Below are 23,171 nucleotides of genomic sequence, written 5' to 3'. Positions count from 1 at the left end.
AAATATGTATCGAATTTATATCAAAAGAAAATATCAAAGAGAACACAGAATATGTTTGTATTTAATTCTACTGAATGCAAAATAAGATACGTAAAGCAAAATTATTCCATCTGGAAGATCCTTGAGCTAAAACTTGTGGTTTTTGTCAGAGCTTCATGGGGACTCAGAATTTTGCAACTTTTACCAGTTATTTTCTTAACTAAAACTTATCTCAATGTGTAGATTTCGCTATGGAAGTGAATTGTAGATCAAAACTTATGATTAATGGTCAACTAATATTTAGTTCCCACATCTGGGGCTACAGTTAAGTATGTTTTATTTGTCTGAGGTTTCTCATTCTGTCATCCTTCTGCAGAACATTTACCAAATGAAGAACAGCATTATCCAAATCAAATTGATCTTGTCTAGAAAAAATAATGCCCATAACAATATATTTTGCATACAAGTCATAACACATTTCAGATACAGATGTCAATAGGAGTCTCACATCTGGGTCTAGGGAGGTACAGGTGTAATGTTGTAATCAAACAATATAAATCGTAAGAGCTGGTCTAAAAGTAAATCATAATATTATTATACAATAAAAATTCAGCAAATTTAAAAATATCTTTCATGTAAATTATTTGAAAGTTTTTCTTTTCATTATTTGACTAGCTTTATTCAAAAATAGTCTTGTGTCTTTCTTTTTGCCACATGAACTGAAATCAAAATTCCATTATCCTCTGTCAAACCTATTTTGCTTCTCTTTTAAATGTGACAAAGCTATTTGGAGAAATTAAATCTATTTCTCTCTCTCTCTCCATGTATACATAGCAAGAACCAGATAACTAAAGCCAAGCTTCTGCAATTTGTAATGTAATTGTGGTAATGTTTATTTTTGTGAAGTACAGATCATTTCATTCATTCTTAGAACTCAAAACAACATTATTTTTACTCAACTTTTTGCATGCAATTATGTGATAATTTTTGCAAATGTTAAATATTTTTTGCAGCTGCACATTAAGTAAATACTATTTTTGATTCTAAAAAAGTCATAATTATGTGTTAGTACATGAGTAAATGCAATGGTATTGATAATTGATAACCTTGTTGAGGTTGCAGGAACAAACCATCCTGATGTGTAGAAAGAATAGTAAATATGGCAGGCAACCAGCTTGGCTTAACAGTGAAATCCTTGCTGATCTTAACCACAAAAAAGGTTACAAGAAGTGGAAGATTGGACAAATGACCAGAGAGGAGAATAAAAATATTGCTGAGTGAAATCAGGAAGGCCAAATCACACTTGGAGTTGCAGGTAGCAAGAGATGTTAAGAGTAACAAGAAGGGTTTCTTCAAGTACGTTAGCAACAAGAAGAAAGTCAAGGAAAGTGTGGGCCCCTTACTGAATGAGGGAGGCAACCTAGTGACAGAGGATGTGGAAAAAGCTAATGTACTCAATCCTTTTTTTGCCTCTTTTTTCACGAACAAGGTCAGCTCCCAGACTGCTGCACTGGGCAGCAGAGCATGGGGAGGAGGTGACCAGCCCTCTGTGGAGAAAGAAGTGGTTCAGGACTATTTAGAAAAGCTGGATGAGCACAAGTCCATGGAAATGGATGTGCTGCATCCAAGGATGCTAAAGGAGTTGGTGGATGTGATTGCAGAGCCATTGGCCATTATCTTTGAAAACTCATGGCAATCGGGGGATGACTGGAAAAAGGCTAATGTAGTGCCCATCTTTAAAAAAGGGAAGAAAGAGGATCCAGGGAACTACAGGCCAGTCAGCCTCACTGCAGTCTCTGGAAAAATCATGGAATCAATTCTGAAGCACTTAGAGGAGAGGAAAATGATCAGGAACAGTCAGCATGGATTCACCAAGGGCAAGTCATGCCTGACTAACCTAATTGCCTTCTATGACGAGATAACTGGCTCTGTGGATGAGGGGAAAGCAGTGGACATGTTTTTCCTTGACTTTAGCAAAGCTTTTGATACGGTCTCCCACAGTATTCTTGCCAGCAAGTTAAAGAAGTATGGGCTGGAGGAATGGACTATAAGGTGGATAGAAAGCCGGCTAAATTGTTGGGCTCAATGGGTAGTGATCAATGGCTCCATGTCTAGTTGGCAGCTGGTATCAAGCGGAGTGCCCCAAGGGTCGGTCCAGGGGCCAGTTTTGTTCAATATCTTCATTAATGATCTGGAGGATGGCATGGACTGCACCCTCAGCAAGTTTGCAGATGACACTAAACTGGGAGGAGTGGTAGATATGCTGGAGAGTAAAGATAGGATACAGAGGGACCTAGACAAATTAGAGGATTGGGCCAAAAGAAATCTGATGAGGTTCAACAGGACAAGTGCAGAGTCCTGCACTTAGAACGGAAGAATCCCATGCACTGCTACAGACTAGGGACCGAATGGCTAGGCAACAGTTCTGTAGAAAAGGACCTAGGGGTTACAGTGGACGAGAAGCTGGATATGAGTCAGCAGTGTGCCCTTGTTGCCAAGAAGGCTAACGGCATTTTGGGCTGTATAAATAGGGGCATTGCCAGCAGATTGAGGGATATGATCATTCCCCTCTATTCTGCATTGGTGAGGCCTCATCTGGAGTACTGTGTCCAGTTTTGGGCCCCACACTAAAAGAAGGATGTGGAAAAATTGGAAAGAGTCAAACGGAGGGCAACAAAAATGATTAGGGGGTTATGAGGAGAGGCTGAGGGAACTGGGATTGTTTAGTCTGCAGAAGAGAAGAATGAGGGGGGATTTGATAGCTGCTTTCAACTACCTGAAAGGGGATTCCAAAGAGGATGGATGTAGACTGTTCTCAGTGGTACCAGATGACAGAACAAGGAGTAATGGTCTCAAGTTGCAGTGGGGGAAGTTTAGGTTGGATATTAGGGAAAACTTTTTCACTAGGAGAGTGGTGAAGCACTGGAATGGAATGGGTTACCTAGGGAGGTGGTGGAATCTCCTTCCTTAGAGATTTTTAAGGTCAGGCTTGACAAATCCCTGGCTGGGATGATTTAGTTGGGGATTGGTCCTGTTTTGAGCAGGGGGTTGAAATAGATGACCTCCTGAGGTCCCTTCCAACCCTGATATTCTATGATTCTGTGTGTCTACAAGCAATATTAACCTCCTTTAAGTCATATCTTCTTAGAGAAACTTTGCCAATTTCTAACAGTTTACTAACACTGGTTCCACCCCACTGCTGTTAGCAACATTGAGATCCCTACTGTATATAGCTAACCTGAAGCCACCTGAATTTTAAGCACCATAACTCCAATTTAGCAAAGAACTTAAACAAATCAGTTGTCCCATGACTTTAATGGTCTTATTTACATGTTTAAAGTTAAGTACATGGTTAAATTCTTTGCTGGATCTTGACCTATATCAGTTACATACTGAGTAGGGTTACATGACCTAGTGCTTAAAATGCTGGTAGCAGCTGGTCAGCTATCTACACTAGGGCTCTCAACTTTGTTAGCTCTGGTGGTTAACAAAGAGGAGAAATTTTTGGAAAATATCAATAGTGTAGACAAGGCCTTACAGTTAAAAGACACTGGTGAGCTGGAAGCAGGTTCAGGGGAAAGTTGCTTGGGTCTAATGATAGAAATGAAGTTGCACTATAAATATCTAGCTTGTGTGTAAGGCTCCTTCTTACTGTGTCAACTTGATTAGTTTTTGTTAGTACTTTGTTGTTACCATTCTGTTCCAACTACAGTCATTGTAACAAAAAGAAAATGCATGATTTTATGGGGAGGGTGAAGAGACAGATCCCCACGAAGTTTATTTCCCTCTATTGCTGCTCCCAAATCCTTGGCTAGAGCAGGACAGATGAAAACAATACAAAATATCCCTAGTTATAGCCCCTCTGCGCACTGCAGCCTTTCTTTTCTCATGGGGATGTGGCATCAGGGGAGGAGGAGCTGCAGCTGCTTCTGTGCTTCTTCCTCTCCCCCTGCAGAGATGCTAATGGCATGCTGGGGAGTCTGTACACAGCTGCCTGTTTCTGTTTTCCTCCTTTCAGTCAACACACTGTAGCCCCCAGTCCTAAGAGGAGGGTAGGCTGCAAGGAGACTCCCACAGTTTACAATTGTGTTTATAAGAGGCGAGGTGCTAACGTGTGTATGAGTCTAGGGGTCAGGGCCGGCTCCAGTTTTTTTGCCGCCCCAAGAGGCAAAAAAAAAATAAAATAAAAATAAAGCCACGATCAGCGGCACTTCGGTGGCAGTTCAACCACACCGCTTCATACTTCGGTGGCAATTCAGTGGTGGGTCCCTTTGCTCCGAGAGGGACTGAGGGACCCGTCGCCGAAGACCCAGATGTCCCTTTCTATTGGTCGCCTCAAACACCTGCTCCATTCGCTGTTGCCTGGAGCCGGCCCTGCTAGGGATAGGGGAGACACAAACTAGCTGTGTGTATGCACAGGGTAAAGTAGCTGGTAGGCAGACCCTGAAACCAACCATGTGTGAGGAAAAGGGAGGCAAGTTTACGTGTGAGTAGAGCTCAAGGGAGTGAGATATTATTAATACTGTATGTGGTGGGTTGTAGAGTTACGTAGGTGGGAGGGTTACTGTGCAAAGGGAGCTAGTGAGGGGAAGCTAGTGTATGTGTGGATGAGGCTGAAGAGCAGAAGATGAATTACGTGATGTAGTGTGTGTGTGTACAGGGGATCTAGTGAGCGGTGGGATAGCGTGTGAGGAGGCCAGTGCACTGTTGCTAACTCTCACAATTTTATTGCAAGTTGCAATGGGGTGTTCACCTCCACACGAGCCCTGCAAAGGTTAATGAGGCTCAGAAGGGGGGGGCCAATTAACTTGATAGGTCACACTAGAGAGGAATTAGGCTGGACGAGCGGCCCCTGATTGGGAGTAGAGCCCAGCTGAGAAGGGACAGGCGGCTCTATGATAAAGTCAGGGAGCTGGCAGCAGAAAGGGGTATGCAGTGTGGAGCCCTACAGTCACTCCCTAGCTGTAGAGAGGGAAAGGAGGCAATCAGGGGAGAATCAAAGTGCTGGGGCCTGGCCCTGAGAGAAGGGCATACCCAGAGGAAGGTAGAGAAAGAGCCTGATAGAGATGAAATAGGAGCAGCTCAAGGAAACAGTAGCAAGGTTTGGGACTGTGCAGACTTTGGCTTCTGGTTGCAGGGTCCCTGGCCTGGAACCCAGAGTTATTGGTGGGCCTGGGTTTCCCTACGAGCTGCTGGGGAAGTGGCACAGATCGGGCAGTGGAGCGAAGACACTAGGGCAGTCATCCAGTGGGACTTTGGTATCCCAAAAGGGGAGGCATATGGTGACCTGGCAGGAGGGCCAAGTCATGAAGAGAGAGCATGAATGATCTATAGAAGGGGGGGCGTTGGACTTGAGCAGAGCCAGGAAGAGGCTCCCCTAGGGGTGAGTGAACCTTGTGATGCAAGTCTTGCAATACTTGATGTGTTTTCTTAATACCAAAGCTATACTAGACTTCATGGATGCTCTGGCATTTCTCCCTTCTTGGGATAAAAACTCTGCTTGTGGTAAGTTTGGGGGCTTTTTCTTTGGGGTGGGGGTTAGTGGCAGAAGGAGGTGTCAGAGTTGAATGCTATTCTTATGCTGGAAATGTTTTCATTTTAAAAAATGAATTTTTTCTAGCCCTCTTTGATGTAGAGAAATGCTTGAAAAGTGAAACCTAAATGATCAAAAACTATTGTCAATTTTTAAAAATTATATATTTTTCAAAAGAGCTCATAATTTGGGGGGCCTGTTTGTTCTTGGCACTATTGCTAGAGTATGTGACAGTGGGGCCCTCCCTGAGGGAGCTAGTACATAACTGCCAAGTTCTGTGAAGCAACATGTGCAATGTTTAATGCAAATTATTTACAAATCAGCTCATTAAATAGAACAGCAAAATAGAGGCTGTTTAGTTGCCATCTCAATTACAGTTCAGCTAAACATGTGACATGTCTTCTCCACTGGGCCTTGGGAATATGGAAGTGTGTGTGTGTGTGTGTGTGTGTGTGTGTGTGTGTGTGTGTGTGTGTGTGTGTGAGTGAGTGAGTGAGTGAAGGAATGGAAGCTTATACACCCATAGGGCACTGGCGAGGGTTGCCTGATGATAAAAGGGGGAAGAAGGAGAAAAAGAAACAAGATGACAAGATCACAACAATAGCTGGAAATCAAGCAGGGATTTCAGCTATGCTCTGAACACAAACATGGACTTTTGTTATCTCTTCTCATTAGTAGCAGAGCCAGAGAGGAAAGAGCTTGCCCAGATTAAAACTGTATCTTCATATTAATTCCACCCATCTGTGTTCTGTCCCAGTACTTTCACCAGGAATTGAAATTAGAGGGGGTGTTTGAATTTTGGAAAGGGTTGGAAAATGACTAAATTGGTAACTAGGGTGGCCAACTTTCTAATGTCTGAAAAACAGCCCCACACCTTCCCCCAGGCATCATCGCTCACTGCTCTCCCCCCTCAACTCCAGCGTGAGCAGCCCCAAGGGACTTGCAAACCCCAGCTTCAGCGGGCTGCCTGGGAGAGCAGCTCAGAAGAGCACTGCGGCTGCATGGGAGCAGCCAGGCCACCCTGCTTGCGAACTAGGATGCGGCCCTCCTGCCTCCCTGTGCATTGCTGCCCAGCAACCCTCATCCCCACCCGTGCGGGCCCTCCCCACCCTGGAGCTGCCTGAAAGTGCAGGCAGGGGAAACACCGGCTGGTAGAGCAGTTCGTGTTCCTTCTGTCCCAGCTGCCTGCTGGGAGCTCCTTACCCCCTTGCCATGCCTGTCCTCCACTGCAGCCCTGCAAACCATGCTCCTCAAAGAGGCAGCCCAAGCTGGTTCATGTATGCTGCCATGGTACGTGCCACTTAAGGGCTAGGCAACAGGCTGCCACTCTCCCCTGCGCTGCCTGCAGCAACTGGATTTTTAGTGTCCGGTCAGTACATCTGACTGGACACAGCCAGGAATTGCTGCATCACCTGTTTCCACCTAGTGTCTTCCTGTAATTTTCCTGCTCTTTTTCAGGATACTTGCAATTGGGTACAGGACAGGGGCACAGGGAAAAGATTTCAAGTAAATCCATGTCTTCTAATTTGGCATGTCTTAGTTGTGTCTCTTGAGCCATTCACCAGTCAGGGAGCCCATGTCAGACTTTGCTCTATAGTCAGTCTGAGCCCACTGCTGGCTAACCCCCAATCAGTCACAGATGCGGTCTTGTATAGTGCTCCGCACACCATTTCATACTAAAAACATTGTCCTGACCTCTTAATTAGAAATGTATTGATACCATTAAGATTAGAAGTGTATTTGTACCAGCTGTTAACTTTATACCAGCTCACAGTTCAGTTTAGACATTATCCTCCCCCTTCTGTTTAGCATGTCCCTCTTTCCTTAAACAGAGACCTCTTTCCCTATCCGCTCCCCAGAACCTCACTCAAGTTCCAACAAGTTTGCCCTGAAGCTGGGGTGGCGCTGGGGGAATGAAGATACAGCTGCCTTGGGGGAAACGGCATGGCACTTCTCCTTCCTCAGGCCAGCGGGAGGGGTGGGGTGAGCAGGGGAACGGCCTGTGCCTCACTTGGGATTTTCTGGGGCCAGGAGAGAAGTGTGCGTGCACTTCACTTCCCCTCCCTCAGGCTGCATGTGGGAGTGACGCGGAGGGTGCAGAAGGTCCCTGCCATTTCCTCCCTTGGACTGCTGGGCAGAGTGGGTGCGACTGGAGGAAGTTACATGTCACTTCCCCAAGCAGGAGTTGGAGGGAGTCGGTGCTGCATGTCCCTCCTCTAGGCAGAAACAAATTAGCAGGGTCGGGTTGCTGCATTTTCCTTCCTTAGACAGGGGCAGGCGGGACATGTCCCTCCCCCTTGTTCAGAAAGCAGTTGCTTTTAGTGGAGGTGGGGGTTTGCATGTCCCTCCCCCTTCATCAATCCAGGAGGAGTCAGAGTAGCTGTGGTGGTCCGGGGAACAGCTGCATATCCAGGATCGCTCTCTCCCTGAAAATTGTGGTATTCTTCCATCGACTGAGTCCATAGGAAAGTGTTTGCCAGGAGCTGTAATTCTGCAGAAATGCTGTGTGTGCAGATCCAACTCCTGGTTTGTTCCATGCTGCTAGTTTGCTACAGTTTGGCTGAAGACGATGCAGCTTTGAGTCAGGACCAGGTGCCCTACTTTTTGAGTAAGTGAAGCAATGAGCCATGTTGAGCAACTAGTGCGAAAGGCAGCTGCTTTTAATAGCCCTGAGCTTAATGTTGTTGCTTTTTTTCTTTTGTAACTCCTGTTCTGTCCTGAAGTTTTCCTTTTCTTTTTTGTTTACCTCCTGTTCTGTCCTGCAATTGTAGACTGCACTCAGCCTGTTTGGGGGATGTGTTCACACTGACAGCATGTTTACATGTGCAGCTCTTTGGCAGCAGCATGGGATTCTGGCTTTCGTTTGGAAAGTGAACATAATCACCAGGTTACAATAGGAAATGCTCTCCGTTTTTCAAAGCAGACCCCTCTCCTCTTCTAGTGAGTTCTCCCTGCTTCTTCCTTCCTGTTCTGGAGAAAAGTTTCATCACCCCCACTGCCACTGTGCCAGCTTCCCCCATGTCCTCTGTACTCTGTCTTAGGGGAGGATAGTGGTGCTGTCCCCAGTCCCCTGAGAGAAGCCCACTCTCCTCAGGGCTCCGTACTGAACTTTAGGGAGGGGTGTGAAGATGTTCCTTTCCCCACCCCAGCAATTACATGTTTGGTGAGAAGCATAAGGATTCCTCCATGCTAGGTTCTCCTACCTGCCAGAAGGCAGAGGGGTGAAGATCTGCCCTTCTTTCCTCTGCTTTTTGGGAGGGGAATGCACATCTCCATTTACCCGTCTGATAGCTCCCCGGCCTCTCTTCTCTGTCTTTGGGCATGTCTTTACTGCAGAGTTAAGTGTTCGGGTGTTCACACCAGGGTCAACCTACCTGAGATGTGAGCAGCCACACTACAGAGCCTGACGTGTGCGGCACTAGGACTTTGGGGGGCAAATCCCATGGTTCTCTGTGCTGCAGTAAACTGAGCTGCTGCAGGGCCGCCTGGGGGGGGGGCAAGTGGGGCGATTTGCCCCGGGCCCTGCAGGGGCCCCCACGAGAGTTTTTTGGGGTCCCTGGAGCGGGGTCCTTCACTTGCTCCAGGGGCCCCGGAAAACTCGCGGGGCCTGGGCCCCCGGAGCTTCTTCCGCTCCAGGTTTTTGGCAGCAATTCGGCGGCAGGGGGGTCCTTCCGCCCCGGGACCCGCCGCCAAAGTGCCCCGAAGACCCACGGCGGGGGGGTCCTTCCGCCCCGGGACCCGCCGCCGAAGTGCCCTGACGACCCACGGCGGGGGGGTCCTTCCGTGGTGGGGGCCCCCTGCTGCCGAAGACCTCAGGCCCCCTGAATCCTCTGGGCGGCCCTGAGCTGCTGTATGATTCTTTCCCAGTGAATTGTGGGAGAACTCGTCTGGCTTCCTGGGCACATAGGGGAATTGTGGGAAGGGAATAAAGAGCTAAGTGATCTAGCCTGACCCCTCACTGCAAGAGTGAGTGTGTTACCAGCCTGAGTGAAAGCCTTACATTCTGGCTTTAGCTACACCTCCAGGATAGGCCAGCTTGCCTGGGTTGAAAGTACCATCACACTGAGATAAAAGTTTTGTGTGTGGACAGGAAGGGGGTTAGAGACAACTCCCAAATAAGAGCCCTGGTTAATTCTGCAGTGAAGACGGACCCTTGGTGGGAGGAAAACAAAGGTCCCCTCTCCCACCTCAGAGGCTGCCTTTTATCCTGGGAGAACAGACTGTAGGCATCCCATCAGGTTTTCACCATTGCTCTCCTTCCCAGTGTCTTGTCAGAGGACAATGAAGTTCTCCCTATTCTGAGCAACTCCCTACTACTCTCCCATCTGCTGCTGCTGAGAGGAGTAAAACACTCTCATTACCACTATGAGAAGTTTCCCACTGCCTTTTGTGGGAAGCGAAGGTGCCCTCTTGCAGTGTTGAACATAGTAAACAGGAACTGAGAGTGCTGATCAGCTGTTGGCCTTTTACCCCTTGCAGTCTGACTTTTTTTTTTTTTTGCATAGAATGATGACCTAAGCATATTGTTTTATTCACAGTATGTTTTTCTTGTACTAGGCTTGCCCATCTCCCTATATTGGATGGAGAAAAGCCAGCAATTCTAAAGCGGTTGACGTTTATGTTTGAAGGGCATATCAAGTGGGGTCCCACAGGGATTAGTTCTGGGTCCGGTTCTGTTCAATATCTTTATCAATGATTTAGATAATGGAATAGAGAGTACACTTACAAAGTTTGCAGATGATACTAAGCTGGGAGGGGTTGCAAGTTCTTTGGAGGATAGGATTAAAATTCAAAATGAACATGACAAACTGCAGAAATGGTCTGAAGTAAATAGGATGAAATTCAATAAGGACAAATGCACAGTACTTCACTTAGGACAAAACAATCAGTTGCACACTTACAAAATGGGAAATGACTGCCTAGGAAGGAGTACTGCGGAAAGAGATCTGGGAGTTAGCAGTGTAACTCTGTTGCAAAACAAGCAAACATCATTCTGAGACGTATTAGCAGGAGTGTTGTAAGCAAGATAAAAGTAATTCTTGTGTAACCCACACACCTTCTGGGTGGGGTGTTCTGTCCCATCTAGAGGCACCAAGACCACTTAGAGAGAGTGAGAGAAAAAATGAGTCTGCTCTACAGCATTAGCTAACAGCAAGTCAGCATTTAGCTCATGCGGTAGAGACTCCTGCACTAAGCTCCAGAGGTCCCCAGTTCAATTCTGCCTACTGACGACCTGGGTCTATCAGCATTACACATGCACTTTACTGCGTGCTGATTAAGCCTCAACTGGAGTCTTATGTCTGGTTCTGAGTGCCACATTTCAGGAAAAGATGTGGATACATTGGAGAAAGTCCAGAGAAGAGCAACAAAAATGATTAAAAGTCTAGAAAACATGACCTCTGAGAGAAGATTGGAAAAATTGGGTTTGTTTAGTCTGGAAAAGAGAAGACCGAAGGGGTAGAGGCACCAGAACAGGGGGGAGCCAAGGGACTATGGCCCTCCCACTTTTTGCCATGGTCCCACCTCTGCCCTTTCCCCCTGAGGCCCCGCCCCATCTGGAAGCAGCGACCAGTGACAGCTGTGGGGAGCCCACCTTCCAACTATCCAGGGGAGGGCGGGGCCCAAGAGCAGCTTCGGCCTGTGTCCCTGCTCCCGGGCCAGATGGAGGTTTCACGGCTCCCCACAGCTGCCCAGGTGGTTCTACCATGGCCAAGCTGTGGCTCTGAGGCCCCGCCTCCCCCTCCCCCCCCCAAAGCCGGAGCCAAGTCGGGATAAGAGCCATGTGGGCACCTCTGGGGAGCTGCAGACCCTCTACCTGCCCCGGGTAGGGTGTTTGGGGGACAGGGACATGGCTGGGGGTACTCTTGCCCCCCTCCCCCCCATCAAGCGGAGGGCCCGGGCTTCCTGGCCTCGCTCCAGCTTCCAGCTTGACTGGGGGCGGGGCCTTGGGGGGAAGAGGACAGGCAGGGGTGGGGGCCCCTGCTCCCCCTACTTTTGGGAAGACTCTGCCACCCCTGGAGAGGGGACATAACCTTTTATGTACTTGAAAACTGTTACAAGGATGAGGGAGAAAAATTGTTCTCCTTAACCTCTGAGGATAGGACAAAAAGCAATGGGCTTAAATTGCAACGAGGGCAGTTTAGGTGAACATTAGGAAAAACTTATTGTCAGGGTGGTTAAGCACTGAAACAAATTGCCCTAGGGAGGTTGTGGAATCTCCATCACTGGAGATTTTTAAGAGTAGGTTAGACAAGCATCTGTCAGGGATGGTCTAGATAATACTTAGTCCTGCCATAAGACTTCTCAAGGTTTCTTCCAGTCCTATGATTCGACTCTTCTCATTGACGCTTGCAAACTTGCAGAACCTCTAACTGTTCTTTGTTGTCCATGTTCGCTGAAGGGAACACAAGAAATAATGGGCTTAATCTACAACAAAGGAGATTTAGGTTAGATTTTAGGAAAATCTTTCTAGAGCTTAACTATGGTTATAGTTGAATAGGCTTCCAAGGGAGGTTGTGGAATCCCCATCATTAGAGGTTTTTAAGAACAGGTTGTACAAACACCTATGAGGGATGGTCTAGGTCAGGGGTCAGCAACCTTTCAGAAGTGGTGTGCCAAGTCTTCATTTATTCACTCTAATTTAATGTTTCGCTTGCCAGTAATATATTTTAACGTTTTTAGAAGATCTCTTTCTATAAGTCTGTAATATATAAATAAACTATTGTTGAATGTAAAGTAAATAAGGTTTTTAAAATGTTTAAGAAGCTTCATTTAAAATTAAATTAAAATGCAGAGCCCCCCGGACTGGTGGCCAGAATCCTGGCAGTATGAGTGCCACTGAAAATCAGCTCGCATGCCGCCTTTGGCACACATGCCATAGGTTGCCTTCCCCTGGTCTAGGTTTACTTGGTCTTGCCTCAGCGCAGGGGGGGATGGATTACATGACCTCTCCGAGTCCCTTCTAGCTCTACATTTCCATGATTCTATGAATTCTCTATGGCAGGGGTAGGCAACCTATGGCTTGCGTGCCGAAGGCGGCATGCGAGCTGATTTTCAGTGGCACTCACACTGCCTGGGTCCTGGCCACCTGTCCGGGGGGCTCTGCATTTTAATTTAATTTTAAATGAAGCTTCTTAAACATTTTAAAAACCTTATTTACTTTACATAAATATAGTTATAAATTATAGACTTCTAGAAAGAGACCTTCTAAAAACGTTAAAATCTATTATTGGCACACGAAACCTTAAATCAGAGTGAATAAATGAAGATTCGGCACACCACTTCTGAAAGGTTGCCGACCCCTGTTCTGTGGCCAAGATTTTGTGACTAATGATTTTGTGTGCCTCATTATTTGGGTGGCCAGCTTGAGCTATATTGAACAGGCCTAATTTTTAGAAAGTGCTGAGCATGTCTCAACTGAGCATAAAAATTACTGATTGCTCATAAAAGTCTCGTCCTATGTAGTTAACATTTTATATAACATAAAATAGGTGTCACAATGCTCGATACTTAAACAAAAACAAGAAGGAGTGAGTTCAGAAGTACTAGCCTTAAATAAAAGGGTGGGATTTTTTTGCATTGGGCTATGAAGGATCGCTGAGAACTTACTGCATTTTTTTTTTTATGCCACCACCAACTTGGAACAGTCTTCTTGTCTTTGGAGTACCAGTTGTTTTTAATATTTTACATGTAATTTGAAAGATAATTTCAAAGTTCTTTGTAAAAACTAAGCTTGTTTTAATTCAAATGGTCAAAACTAAGGCCCTGGTCCTGTATAATGTATAATAATCTGCAAAAAAGTATCATGAACTGAAACTTCTTTTTTCCCCAGATAAAGGGATGTTTATCATCCAAAGTGAACATCTCAACCTGTGCATTAAAGCAGATACATTTGGACTTGTTCTTGAAGACTGCAATCAACTTTCCAAATATATGTTGTGGAAATGGGTATCGAAACGTCATCTTTTCAACATAGGCAGAAGCACTTGTCTAGGACTGAACATCAGTAATGAAGAGCAACCATTAAGCCTGTTAGAATGTGATTCTGCTCAGCATTCATTATGGTGGAACTGTAATGGAAAGCTATTGGTTGGTGCATCACAATACAAACTAGCAGCTGAAAATGGCAAACACATTGTGGCAAAAAGAATCACTAATCACCAGTGGAAGCAGTACATGTCCTATGATGAAGATCTTTGTGAACATCCATTTCAAGGTAAAAATAAAAGTCTCCATCCACATTGCCATTAGAATTTTTGTACAGTTTCTCTGAAGCAAGGTGAGACATAACTTATCAGTTTCATTATCATTCCTGACCTGCATCATGCTGAGTCTTTAAATTAGGGTGTGTGTTTGTTTGTGTGTGTGTGTGTGTGTGTGTTTTTGTGTTTTTTTTTTTTACAGTATTATAAAGCATCACAAGTTGGATCAGGATCCCAGTATTACAAACCTTATGATTTTAAAAATCCTCAGGCAAACTACAAATATTCATGAGATTTGATTTTTAAAAAAGCATGAAGTACTTTGAGTCTGGTGCTGACTTTCAAATTCTTCAGAGATCCCATCATTCCTTCCCTCACCCTCCATTTCAGTGCATGCAAGAGGAAAAAGTCAAGCTCAAACACAAAATGTGTGTGCACAAATATCAGGAGGGAATTTCTCTATCTTCCCCCTGACATGGACTCCATATTTCCCCCTCTTAATCCCTGGGCCAGCATTCTCTCCTTCTCTGACCCCCCTGTTCACCTTTCCTAAGCACTCAGCACTCCCTTTCCCAGTTTCTTTCCTTTCCCTGTGTAAATTGCAGTCTGCCCTCTTCTTGGTAATTCCAGTAGCACCCCGTTGCTCCTTGGCAGTCTCCCGAAGCTCCTTCCTAGCCCAAGCAAGCTGCCACATGTTTCCTCCCCAACCCCTGAAGGCTCCAGCAGCCTTCATCACCCCTGCAGATTCCAGTGCCCTCCTCCAACCAGCCGGAGACCCTATTCCTCTTACCTTTCAGGCTCCATCAGCTGTCCTCCCATCTCCATCCTCCAGGGGAAGTGGCAATCCCTGTTCTCCCCTGAGCCTGTAGTTTCACTCTTCTATAGCACAGCTACCAAAGTGGGAACTGCTGGCAGCACAGGAACATTTCTGAGCATGTGGAAGCTCTAGCAGCTGTCTGCAGTTTCCAGGTGCCTCTTTGTTCTGAGTAGGGAAGACCCCCAAATAGAACAGTAGAGTCACCCCATTGCTCCCACCAAGCTCAGCAGTGTGGCCTTACCTCCCCAGTGCAATGAGAGCAAGTTAGTGAAGGTATAGCTCCTGTGTGTAAGATACAACATCGACCAGAGGTCACAATACAGTGTAGCAGTATGAGGACTGGCAACCTCAAGGTCTGGATTTTGAACACCTGAAACACTGGGGTATGGAGATCAATATTTTGGTTTATCCTATTATAGAGAAAGGGACCAAGAGCAAATTTCAGGATCCAGGCTCAGATTTCAAACACTTAAAGTTTAGGGGTATTTTGATCTGGTGTTTTGGCTAAGTGGTGGGTGTTGCATATAAACTAAAGAGTATAGGTTTCCATATTTACAGACAATACAAGCATCCAAATATGTTAACATTCATAAAAAAGAAATGAAGATACAGCGATAAAATTGTTACGGTCACATTTCCAGCATGAGCTGTACATTTCACCCCTCACTCGGTCTCTCCATGAGGACCTCTTTCAAGTAACAGGGCCAGCACCTGCACTTCTCTCCTGCAATTCACCCCAATGTTAGACTGATTCTCCAGATTACAGCATCCCACTTTGCCAACCATGTTTGCTCAGCAGGTCCAACTAGGTTTGGCCCCTGAGATAGACTTCCTGTTGGGAGCTGTAAGCAGCATAAAAATGCAGTGAGTTAGAACAGCTTCATTAAAACAAAATAGTATTGATTCACCTATAGAAACATGGCAATCAGAGAGAAAAGGTTTAAAACAACAAAAAGGCCTAAACAAACATTATCTTACTTAAGTTTAGCATTTCTCTCAAGATTTAGGTAGGCCTGAATCATCCCTGTACTCCCAACATCTGGGAGAGGAGGATCAGTGTCTTCTCAGCAATCACTACCTCCTTCTGTGTCCCTCTGAGGTTCAGGGCTGAGGCTTAAATCCATCCTAAATCCTTTGCTTCATTTTCCCCCACTTGGATTCCCCCACCCTCTTGGGGTTGCTAAGCCAGCCTGATGATCAGAGCATGGTGAGGCTAAATCTTCAAAGGTATTGACACCTATATTGTTTAAATACCAGCAATTGGCTACTTACAGCCATTGATTTTGGGTTCCTGCTGATGTGCAAAAAATCACTCAGGACTGATAGCATGATAGCAATCGAATAGAATGAGGTATGTATAATATAAAAATAATACAGCTCTCTCTCTTGTGTCTCACACTGTCCATTAACATTGTTGGGCTTTAAACGAGATTCACAGTGAATAAACTACTCTCCCACCCTTATTGAGACAGACTGCCATCAGCTCTGGGAAACTAAAACTGTGTATGCTGTGCCTGAGCTGTAGACAGAGGACTTTGATCTTCAGGCTATCAGTCCAACACCTTTCACAAATATTAGTTTCAAGCTAAAAACAATTATGGTGCTTTAAAAATGCCCCTACACTAAAGGGCAATACTATGAAGTTAATAAATTATTTAGTGAGGTAAAGCTTCTTTGCAGGTTTCAGATGTACTTAATTTTTTCCATATTTTGTTAATGAAAATATAGTAGGAAAAAATCTAGATTGTTTTTGTTTTGTAAAGGCATTAACCAAAAATACAGTGAATTCAAATAGCATTGGTTACTCTTCCCCAAAGTTAGATTGTTACCGTTCACACTGTAAAATATTTTTTTCCTTTGGTAAAATACACTTATTAAAATTCTAGTTTCAAGGAACTATAGAAGAGAGGAATAAACAGGCAAAATTCAAGAACAGTAGAAATCCATAAAATTCTCGGGGTTTGTTTGTCATTGAATATGTACAAATAAGGATATGATGTTCAAAGCCCTGCTCTTGAAAATGTATCTAAAAGGATTTGTGCATCCAGACCAGGCAATTGCATGGACATTTCTATGTGCAATTAGTTGCAAATGCAGATTTTGTATGCATAATTACTTTTTGCATATACATTTTTATAGTAGTAAATCAGGGTCACAGTTTTGAAAAATTGCCTGAAAGTCTTAGGTTGACTGGAATTTTTAAAAAATAAACTTCTGCTGATGTAGGGTATGCTGCTGTAGTCTTAATAACAGCATTGCTGTGATATAAAGTTTAAAAAAAAAGTAGAAAAGAAACTAGTATTTGACTGATACAGATTTTTCTATTTCCTTTTATTTTATTTATTGTAGAAACCTATACTCTGCTGGGAAATTCTCTTGGTTTACCTTGTATTTTTCCATTTAAATATAAGAACAAATGGTACTACGAATGCACCAGAGAGAGCAGGGAATTTTACTGGTGTGCCACAACAAGTCAGTATGAACAAGATGAAAAATGGGGGTTTTGCCCAAATGCTGGTATGTACTGCCTTTCTTCTCTGTTTTGTAAATAAAAGTTTGTCTGATGTCATACTCTAATTCAAGGAGAGCAGGCTGTCTTATTAATTGCAAGATCATTGCCATTCTGTTAGTATGGATGTTTCTTCAAAAAATTATAGCCATTACTATAATTCTTTATGCTTATCTCTGAGACCCAGATCCCTAGAGCAAAACATGAATACAAGAGATGTCCACTGACCTCCCCTGACTGTACCCTTGCCTTTCTACCAGCCCACCCATCCAGATGATCTATGGAGACTTTCTCCACAGCATGCAGGTGAATGATGATTCATTCTGTACAGGGCCTCTACTGTTTTTGACTACAGCACCCCTTTTTAAGCTGCTTTTGGTCACACTCTGCCTTTAAGAGGCTCAGTATTTGGCACTTGGTTCTCCCCCATTCCGGGGGAGCTGCAATCCACTGTCCAGCCACTTCCTTCCGTGGCAAGTGCAGTCTACTGTTTAGCCACTTCCCAGTGGTGAGGAGCAGGGTGGGAGGGATCCAGGCCCGCGGATTTGACGGCTTGCCTGCGGGAGGTCTGCTGGTCCCATGGCTTCCACGTACCCGCCGCCAAATTGCCACCAAATCCATGGGACCGGCGGACCTCCCACAGGTGTACCACCGAAGGCTGCCTGACTGCTGCCCTTGCAGGGATCGGCAGGACCCCCTCGCCCCACGGCTTGTTGCCCCAGGCACATGCTTGGCGTGCTGGTGCTTGGAGCCTCCGCTGACTCTGGGTCCTGGCCCAGGGACCCTATAGATAGCGGCCAATTACTGCATCCCCTCCAACTCCTCTGTGGATCTCCCTGGGCCACTTCCCCGTGGCCCCAGCACCCTCTTTGCCCTAGCCTCAGGGCCTCAGCCTCCAGCACTGCTATGTCCACGGTGCTTGCTGCCCTCAGCCTGCAAGGCAGCTAGTCTACCTCCCTCCTCAAGCTCCAGGGAGTGACTCCTTCTGCTCTGCCCTGCAACCCTTCTTCTATGAGCCTGCCACGCCATGACTGGCTGCTCCCCTCAGACCTTTTCTAATTGGCTGCCTCTGGCACAGCCTCCCTGGGGCTGCTTTTAACCCCCTTTCTGATAGTGTGGGGCAGCTGCCCCATCACAGACAGCAAAAGACACATCATGACACCCAAGACTACCCACTGCCAAATTTCAGATCCCTTCTCCAAAGCATGGGGACACTATAGCGTTTTGAAGGAAAAGGTCTCCAGAATTTCTTAACATTGGTAGATCAACATATTTTCTTTTACCTATGTTCTCGGAAACAGCTGAGCTATTTTGGGCAAATGTCCCCCCCCCCCCAAAAAATTCTGCCTGAGACAGACAAGTAAGGTGGAAAATTGCAGCCCAAATGGTTAGAGTTCAGCAAAGTTATAAGCAACTAAAAACACGGTTTTATAATGGGGAAATGTCAGGAAATCTTAATAAGCAGTATTACCAGCCTTGCTTTCATTAGTTGTTCATAATGTGTTCATCCCTTAACAGAGTGTCCTCTTGGGCACTGGGTAAGGGGAGGTGTAATTGCCTTTCCCCTCTGGCTGTGGGGATCGGGGTTTGCCCTGTTCCTACAAAATTCACTGTGAGTTAGTTTCACCATTAAGCTTCTAGGAGCTGGTGCAAATTGTCATAGCTCTGACTGCAGTGAAGCTATGACAATTTACACCAGGTGAGGACTTTCCCGCTAGTACTCACTAACTTTGTGAAAAGCTGAACAGTTCATTTACATTGGTGAAAATTTTTAAACTTTTAAAATTCATATAGCATCCTATTTCCTTGTGTGCTTTTAACACTAAACATTGAAAATGAGTTCAGACTCATGCTTCAATAGCATTTCCACTTTGTGTTCAACATTAACTAGATTGTTATATTATAATGTTCTCTGTAATTGTTTTGTTGCATCATGTTGTTTTTAACTGATTTTCACACAGAGCCTGGTAGTGATATTTTTTGGGAGAAGAACCCTGACACCCAAATTTCCTATCAGTTCAATCTTTTTTCTATTCTTTCTTGGAATGAGGCACGTGTTGCATGTCAGACACAAGGAGGAGATTTGCTGAGTATCACAGACATGGCAGAACAGAAGTATATAAGTGGTGAGTAGATGTGAAGTTATGTTAAAACTTAAATATATATTTTGCTTCTTTAGTTGGGCAGTTCTATTCATTTCAGAAGGGCCAGGATTTCATCCCATGTGTCAAATACTGCTCTTTAGTAGAAATGGGCCCCAACCAAAAACTGGACCCAAACATCCCCAGACTATGGAGAAGTTCAGACCCAAGTCTAGATCAAAACTTTACAGCTTTGGGATATTTCAGCCAGGTTGCCTGAGGAGCAGGCTGTATAGAATGGCTATGCATTACTTAGATCTGTGGAGCCCCAACCAGTGTATTCATGCAGAAGGGTTTCTATAGATTTGCAAAGAGATGCTGCAACATAGCCACCAATATCTAGCATATACATCTCTTTTCTTACCCACTTCTGTTTTCAGGGCCTTTCCACACCATGTGTTCCAGTAAAAAAAAAATTTAAAATCTGAGTGCAAGTAAGATATGGGCTTAGCAAACAAAGTCCAAGGTTTATGTATATGTTACTCCAGGATGTAGTTATTTTATTAATTCTTTCCCCTTCCAAATGGTTTACCATAAGGCTTATTATTCCATTCTTGAAATTGAAGCCTTTTTGGAAGTGTGCTGAGGTGTATCTGGCCTTTGCAGCTCCATGTGGGTAGCCCTGAAGTCCTATATATCCCTACCCAGGAAGCAGTGAAGTGACAGGAAAGGAACAGTAAAGGTGGGTCCTCCAGGTCTACCTAGAGAAACCTCATGGAAGCAGTGAATCAGAACCCGGTAGCCTTAACTAAAAGAAGCTGCAGGAGGTTAGCAGGTCAGTCCCTGGCTGAGACCAGAGGAGTTAAAAAAGGTGCTCCTCTCTTGCCTGGAGGTAGAGAAGAACCTGAGGGAACTGGGCCTGAGATAAGGTTGAAGATAAAAGGGGCCCAGTAGGAAGAGGCCCAGGGAAATGCCAGCGACAGATTGGAGTAAGTAGTACGTGCCTTCTGTTCATCAGGTCCCTGAGTTGGAACCCTGAGTCGTAGGTGAGCCCAGGTTCCCCTAACAGCCACAGGTAAAGTGGTGTAAACCCCAAGTAAAGGACCGGCCTTGTTTTGGAACCCAAACAAAGGGCTGAATTTATAGCACCCAGAGCCAGGGCTGAAGACCCTAGTGAGGGCAAACAGACTGTTTGTTATTGGATTCTTTAGTACCCCAGAAAGGGCTTCTTTGGACTTTGTGACCTGGCTGGAGGGCCAAGCCCCTGAAGACCTGCCAAAGTCAACTGTAGCCTTCAGGGGGTGCCAGAGGTGAGAAAAGGACTGCATTACCACACCTAGCTACTAGGAGGTGATCAGGCAGTGAATGCCCTGGTTACAGCTTTGTGCTAGAAGTGGGATTCAAATCCCTATCCCATCAAGGTAGGATGAAGAGACGGGGTAAGCATTTAACTGCATCAGGTATGAGATGTCCGATATCCCAGATCTGTAGATGGTCTTCACTGCAGAAGACATGAGGGAGATTCCCACACTTGCATCATTCTTTTTAAATGACAAATTTGAGGAACTGTCCCACATTGAGGGTGTCAGTAGAGGAGGTTTTGAAACAAATTCATAAAGTGTAATAAGTCATGAGAACCAAATGGAGTTTCCCCCAAGAGTTCTGAAAGAGCTCAAATATAAAATTGCAGAACTACAACATGTGGTATGTAACCTATCACTTAAAATCAGCTTCTGTACCAGATGACTGGAGGATTGCTAATGTGACACCATTTTTTTTAAAAGGTTCCAGAGGCGATCCTGGCAATTTCAGGCCAGTAAACCTAACTTCAGTACCAGGGAAATAAGTTGGTTGAAAGTATATTAAAGAATAGAATTATCAGACACATAGATGGACATGATTTGTTGGGAAAGAGTCAGCATGGCTTTTGTGAAGGGAAATCATGTCTCACTAAGCTATTAGTTATTGAACCCCTCAAAGAATTCTATGTGTATAAGGGTGATCCAGTTGAGATAGTGTGCTTGGACTTTCAGAAAACCTTTTATAAAGTCCTACACCAAAGGCTCTTAAGCAAAGTAAGCAGTCATGAGATAAGAGGGAAGGTCTTCTTCTCATGGATCAGTAACTGGGTAAAGGATAGGAAACATGGGTATGAATTAATGGTCATTTTTCACAGAGGAGGGAGGTAAATAGTGGGGTCCCCCAAGGATCTGTACTGGGACCTGTGCAGTTCAACATATTCATAAATGATCTGGACAAGGATAAATAGAGGAGGTGGCAAAATTTGCAGACAGTACAAGATTACTCGGGATAGTTAAGTCCAAAGCTGACTGTGAAGAGTTACAAAAGGATCTCACAAAACTGGGTAAGGGGCAACACATTGACAGATGAAATTCAATGTTGATAAATGCAAAGTAACGCACACTGGAAAACGTAATCCCAACTGTACGCACAAAGGATGGGCTCTAAATTATGTCACCACTCAAAAAAGATCTTGGTGTGATCGTGAATAATTATCTGAAAACATCTGCTCAATGTGCAGTGGCAGTCAAAAAGCTAACGCTTTTTGAGCCATTAGGAAAGGGATAGATCAGGGGTCAGCAACCTTTCAGAAGTGGTGTGCTGAGTCTTCATTTATTCACTCTGATTTAAGGTTTCGCATGCCAGTAACACATTTTAACGTTCTTAGAAGGGCTCTTTCTATAAGTCTATAATATATAACTAAACTATTGTTGTATGTAATGAAAATAAGGTTTTAAAATGTTTAAGAAGCTTCATTTAAAATTAAATAAAATGCAGAGCCCCCCATGACCAGTGGCCAGGACCCAGGCAGCGTGAGTGCCACTGAAAATCAGCTCGCGTGCTGTCTTCGGCACCTGTGCCATAGGTTGCCTACCTCTGGGATAGATAATAAGACAGAAAATACCATAATGCCACTATAGTAATCCATTGTATGCCCGCATAGTGAATACTGCATACAGTTCGGGTTGCCCCATCGCAAACAAGATATATTGGAATTGGAAAAAGTACAGAGAAGGGCATGGAACAATCTCCATATGAAGAGAGATTAAAAAGACTGGGACTGCTCATCTTAGAAAAGAGACAACAAAGGTGGGATATGGTGGAGGTCTGTGAAATCATGAATTGTGCGGAGAAAGTAAATAGAGGAGTGTTATTTACGCCTTCACATAACACAAGAGCCATGGGTCACCCACTGAAATTAATAGGCAACAGGTTTAAAACAAACCTAAGTACTTCTTCACACAATGCAAGGTCAGCCTGTGGAACACATTGCCAGGGGATGTTGTGAATGCCAGAAGCATAACTGGTTTCAAAAAAGAATTAGATAAGCTCATGGAGGATAGATCCATCAATGGCTGTTAGCCAAGATGGTCAGGGATACAATCCCATGCTCTGAAGTGTCCCTAGCCTTGGTTTGCCAGAAGCTTGGGATGGGGGATGGATCACTTGATGGTTACCTGATCCATTCATTACCTCTGAAGCATCTGGCATTGGCCACTGGTCGAAAGACAGGATGCTGGGCTAAATGGACCTTTGTCTGACCCAGTATGTCTTAACAGGGTCTTCCTCAGCAGAAAGCATAGGGTTGCTCTCAAGAAGCCAACAGTTAAGGGTGTGTAGACAGACGTTTAAAATACTCCAGTCATTTAACAGGACACCTGAAAAAGGTGACAAGGGCCCAATACAGCCTTACCAGGAGGGACCAATCATGGTGGGGGAACACAAGGCCAGGGAACCCCTATTTTAGAAGGAAAACAGAGCTCCAAGATTGGGATAGTTCGAATTGAAGATGGTCAAAGCCATAGCACAACTTGGGATGATCCGTTTAGGACAATTATACAGTCTAGGCAGAAAGGAGGTATGATGTTGTTCAAATCAGATCTTCCCTCGCTGCTTTAGAGGCGAAGGTAGTGCTGCTAAAACAGCTATGGGATTCAGAGTCCAAGAAATGCCAGGCTGATGGCCACCAGACAGCTAAGGGGAACAGGGAACTAGATGACAGAAGCCATCAACCAGCCAAGACTCTGTG

General features: G+C 44.9%; 1 protein-coding gene across 2 annotated transcripts in view; it reads left to right on the top strand.

The window, feature by feature from the left end:
- Positions 1 to 4,927: 4,927 nt before the first annotated feature.
- PLA2R1 (phospholipase A2 receptor 1) overlaps positions 4,928 to 23,171 on the top strand; it is an 81,933-nt gene continuing 63,689 nt past the window's right edge. The window contains exons 1-5 of one of the 2 annotated variants that reach the window (XM_045032541.1): positions 4,928 to 5,484; positions 8,058 to 8,120; positions 13,344 to 13,727; positions 16,880 to 17,047; positions 19,001 to 19,165. In XM_045032541.1, the coding sequence (XP_044888476.1) occupies positions 5,379 to 5,484; positions 8,058 to 8,120; positions 13,344 to 13,727; positions 16,880 to 17,047; positions 19,001 to 19,165 (886 nt within the window). In that variant the 5' untranslated portion in view covers positions 4,928 to 5,378. The remainder of the gene's footprint in view (positions 5,485 to 8,057; positions 8,121 to 13,343; positions 13,728 to 16,879; positions 17,048 to 19,000; positions 19,166 to 23,171) is intronic. The other variant, XM_045032542.1, reaches the window with a different exon arrangement.

This window comes from Mauremys mutica, chromosome 10 (genome assembly GCF_020497125.1).
Source record: "Mauremys mutica isolate MM-2020 ecotype Southern chromosome 10, ASM2049712v1, whole genome shotgun sequence".
Lineage (NCBI taxonomy): Eukaryota > Metazoa > Chordata > Testudines > Geoemydidae > Mauremys > Mauremys mutica.
Note: the sequence above shows the minus strand (reverse complement) of the source record. Positions and strands in the feature narration are given on the sequence as shown.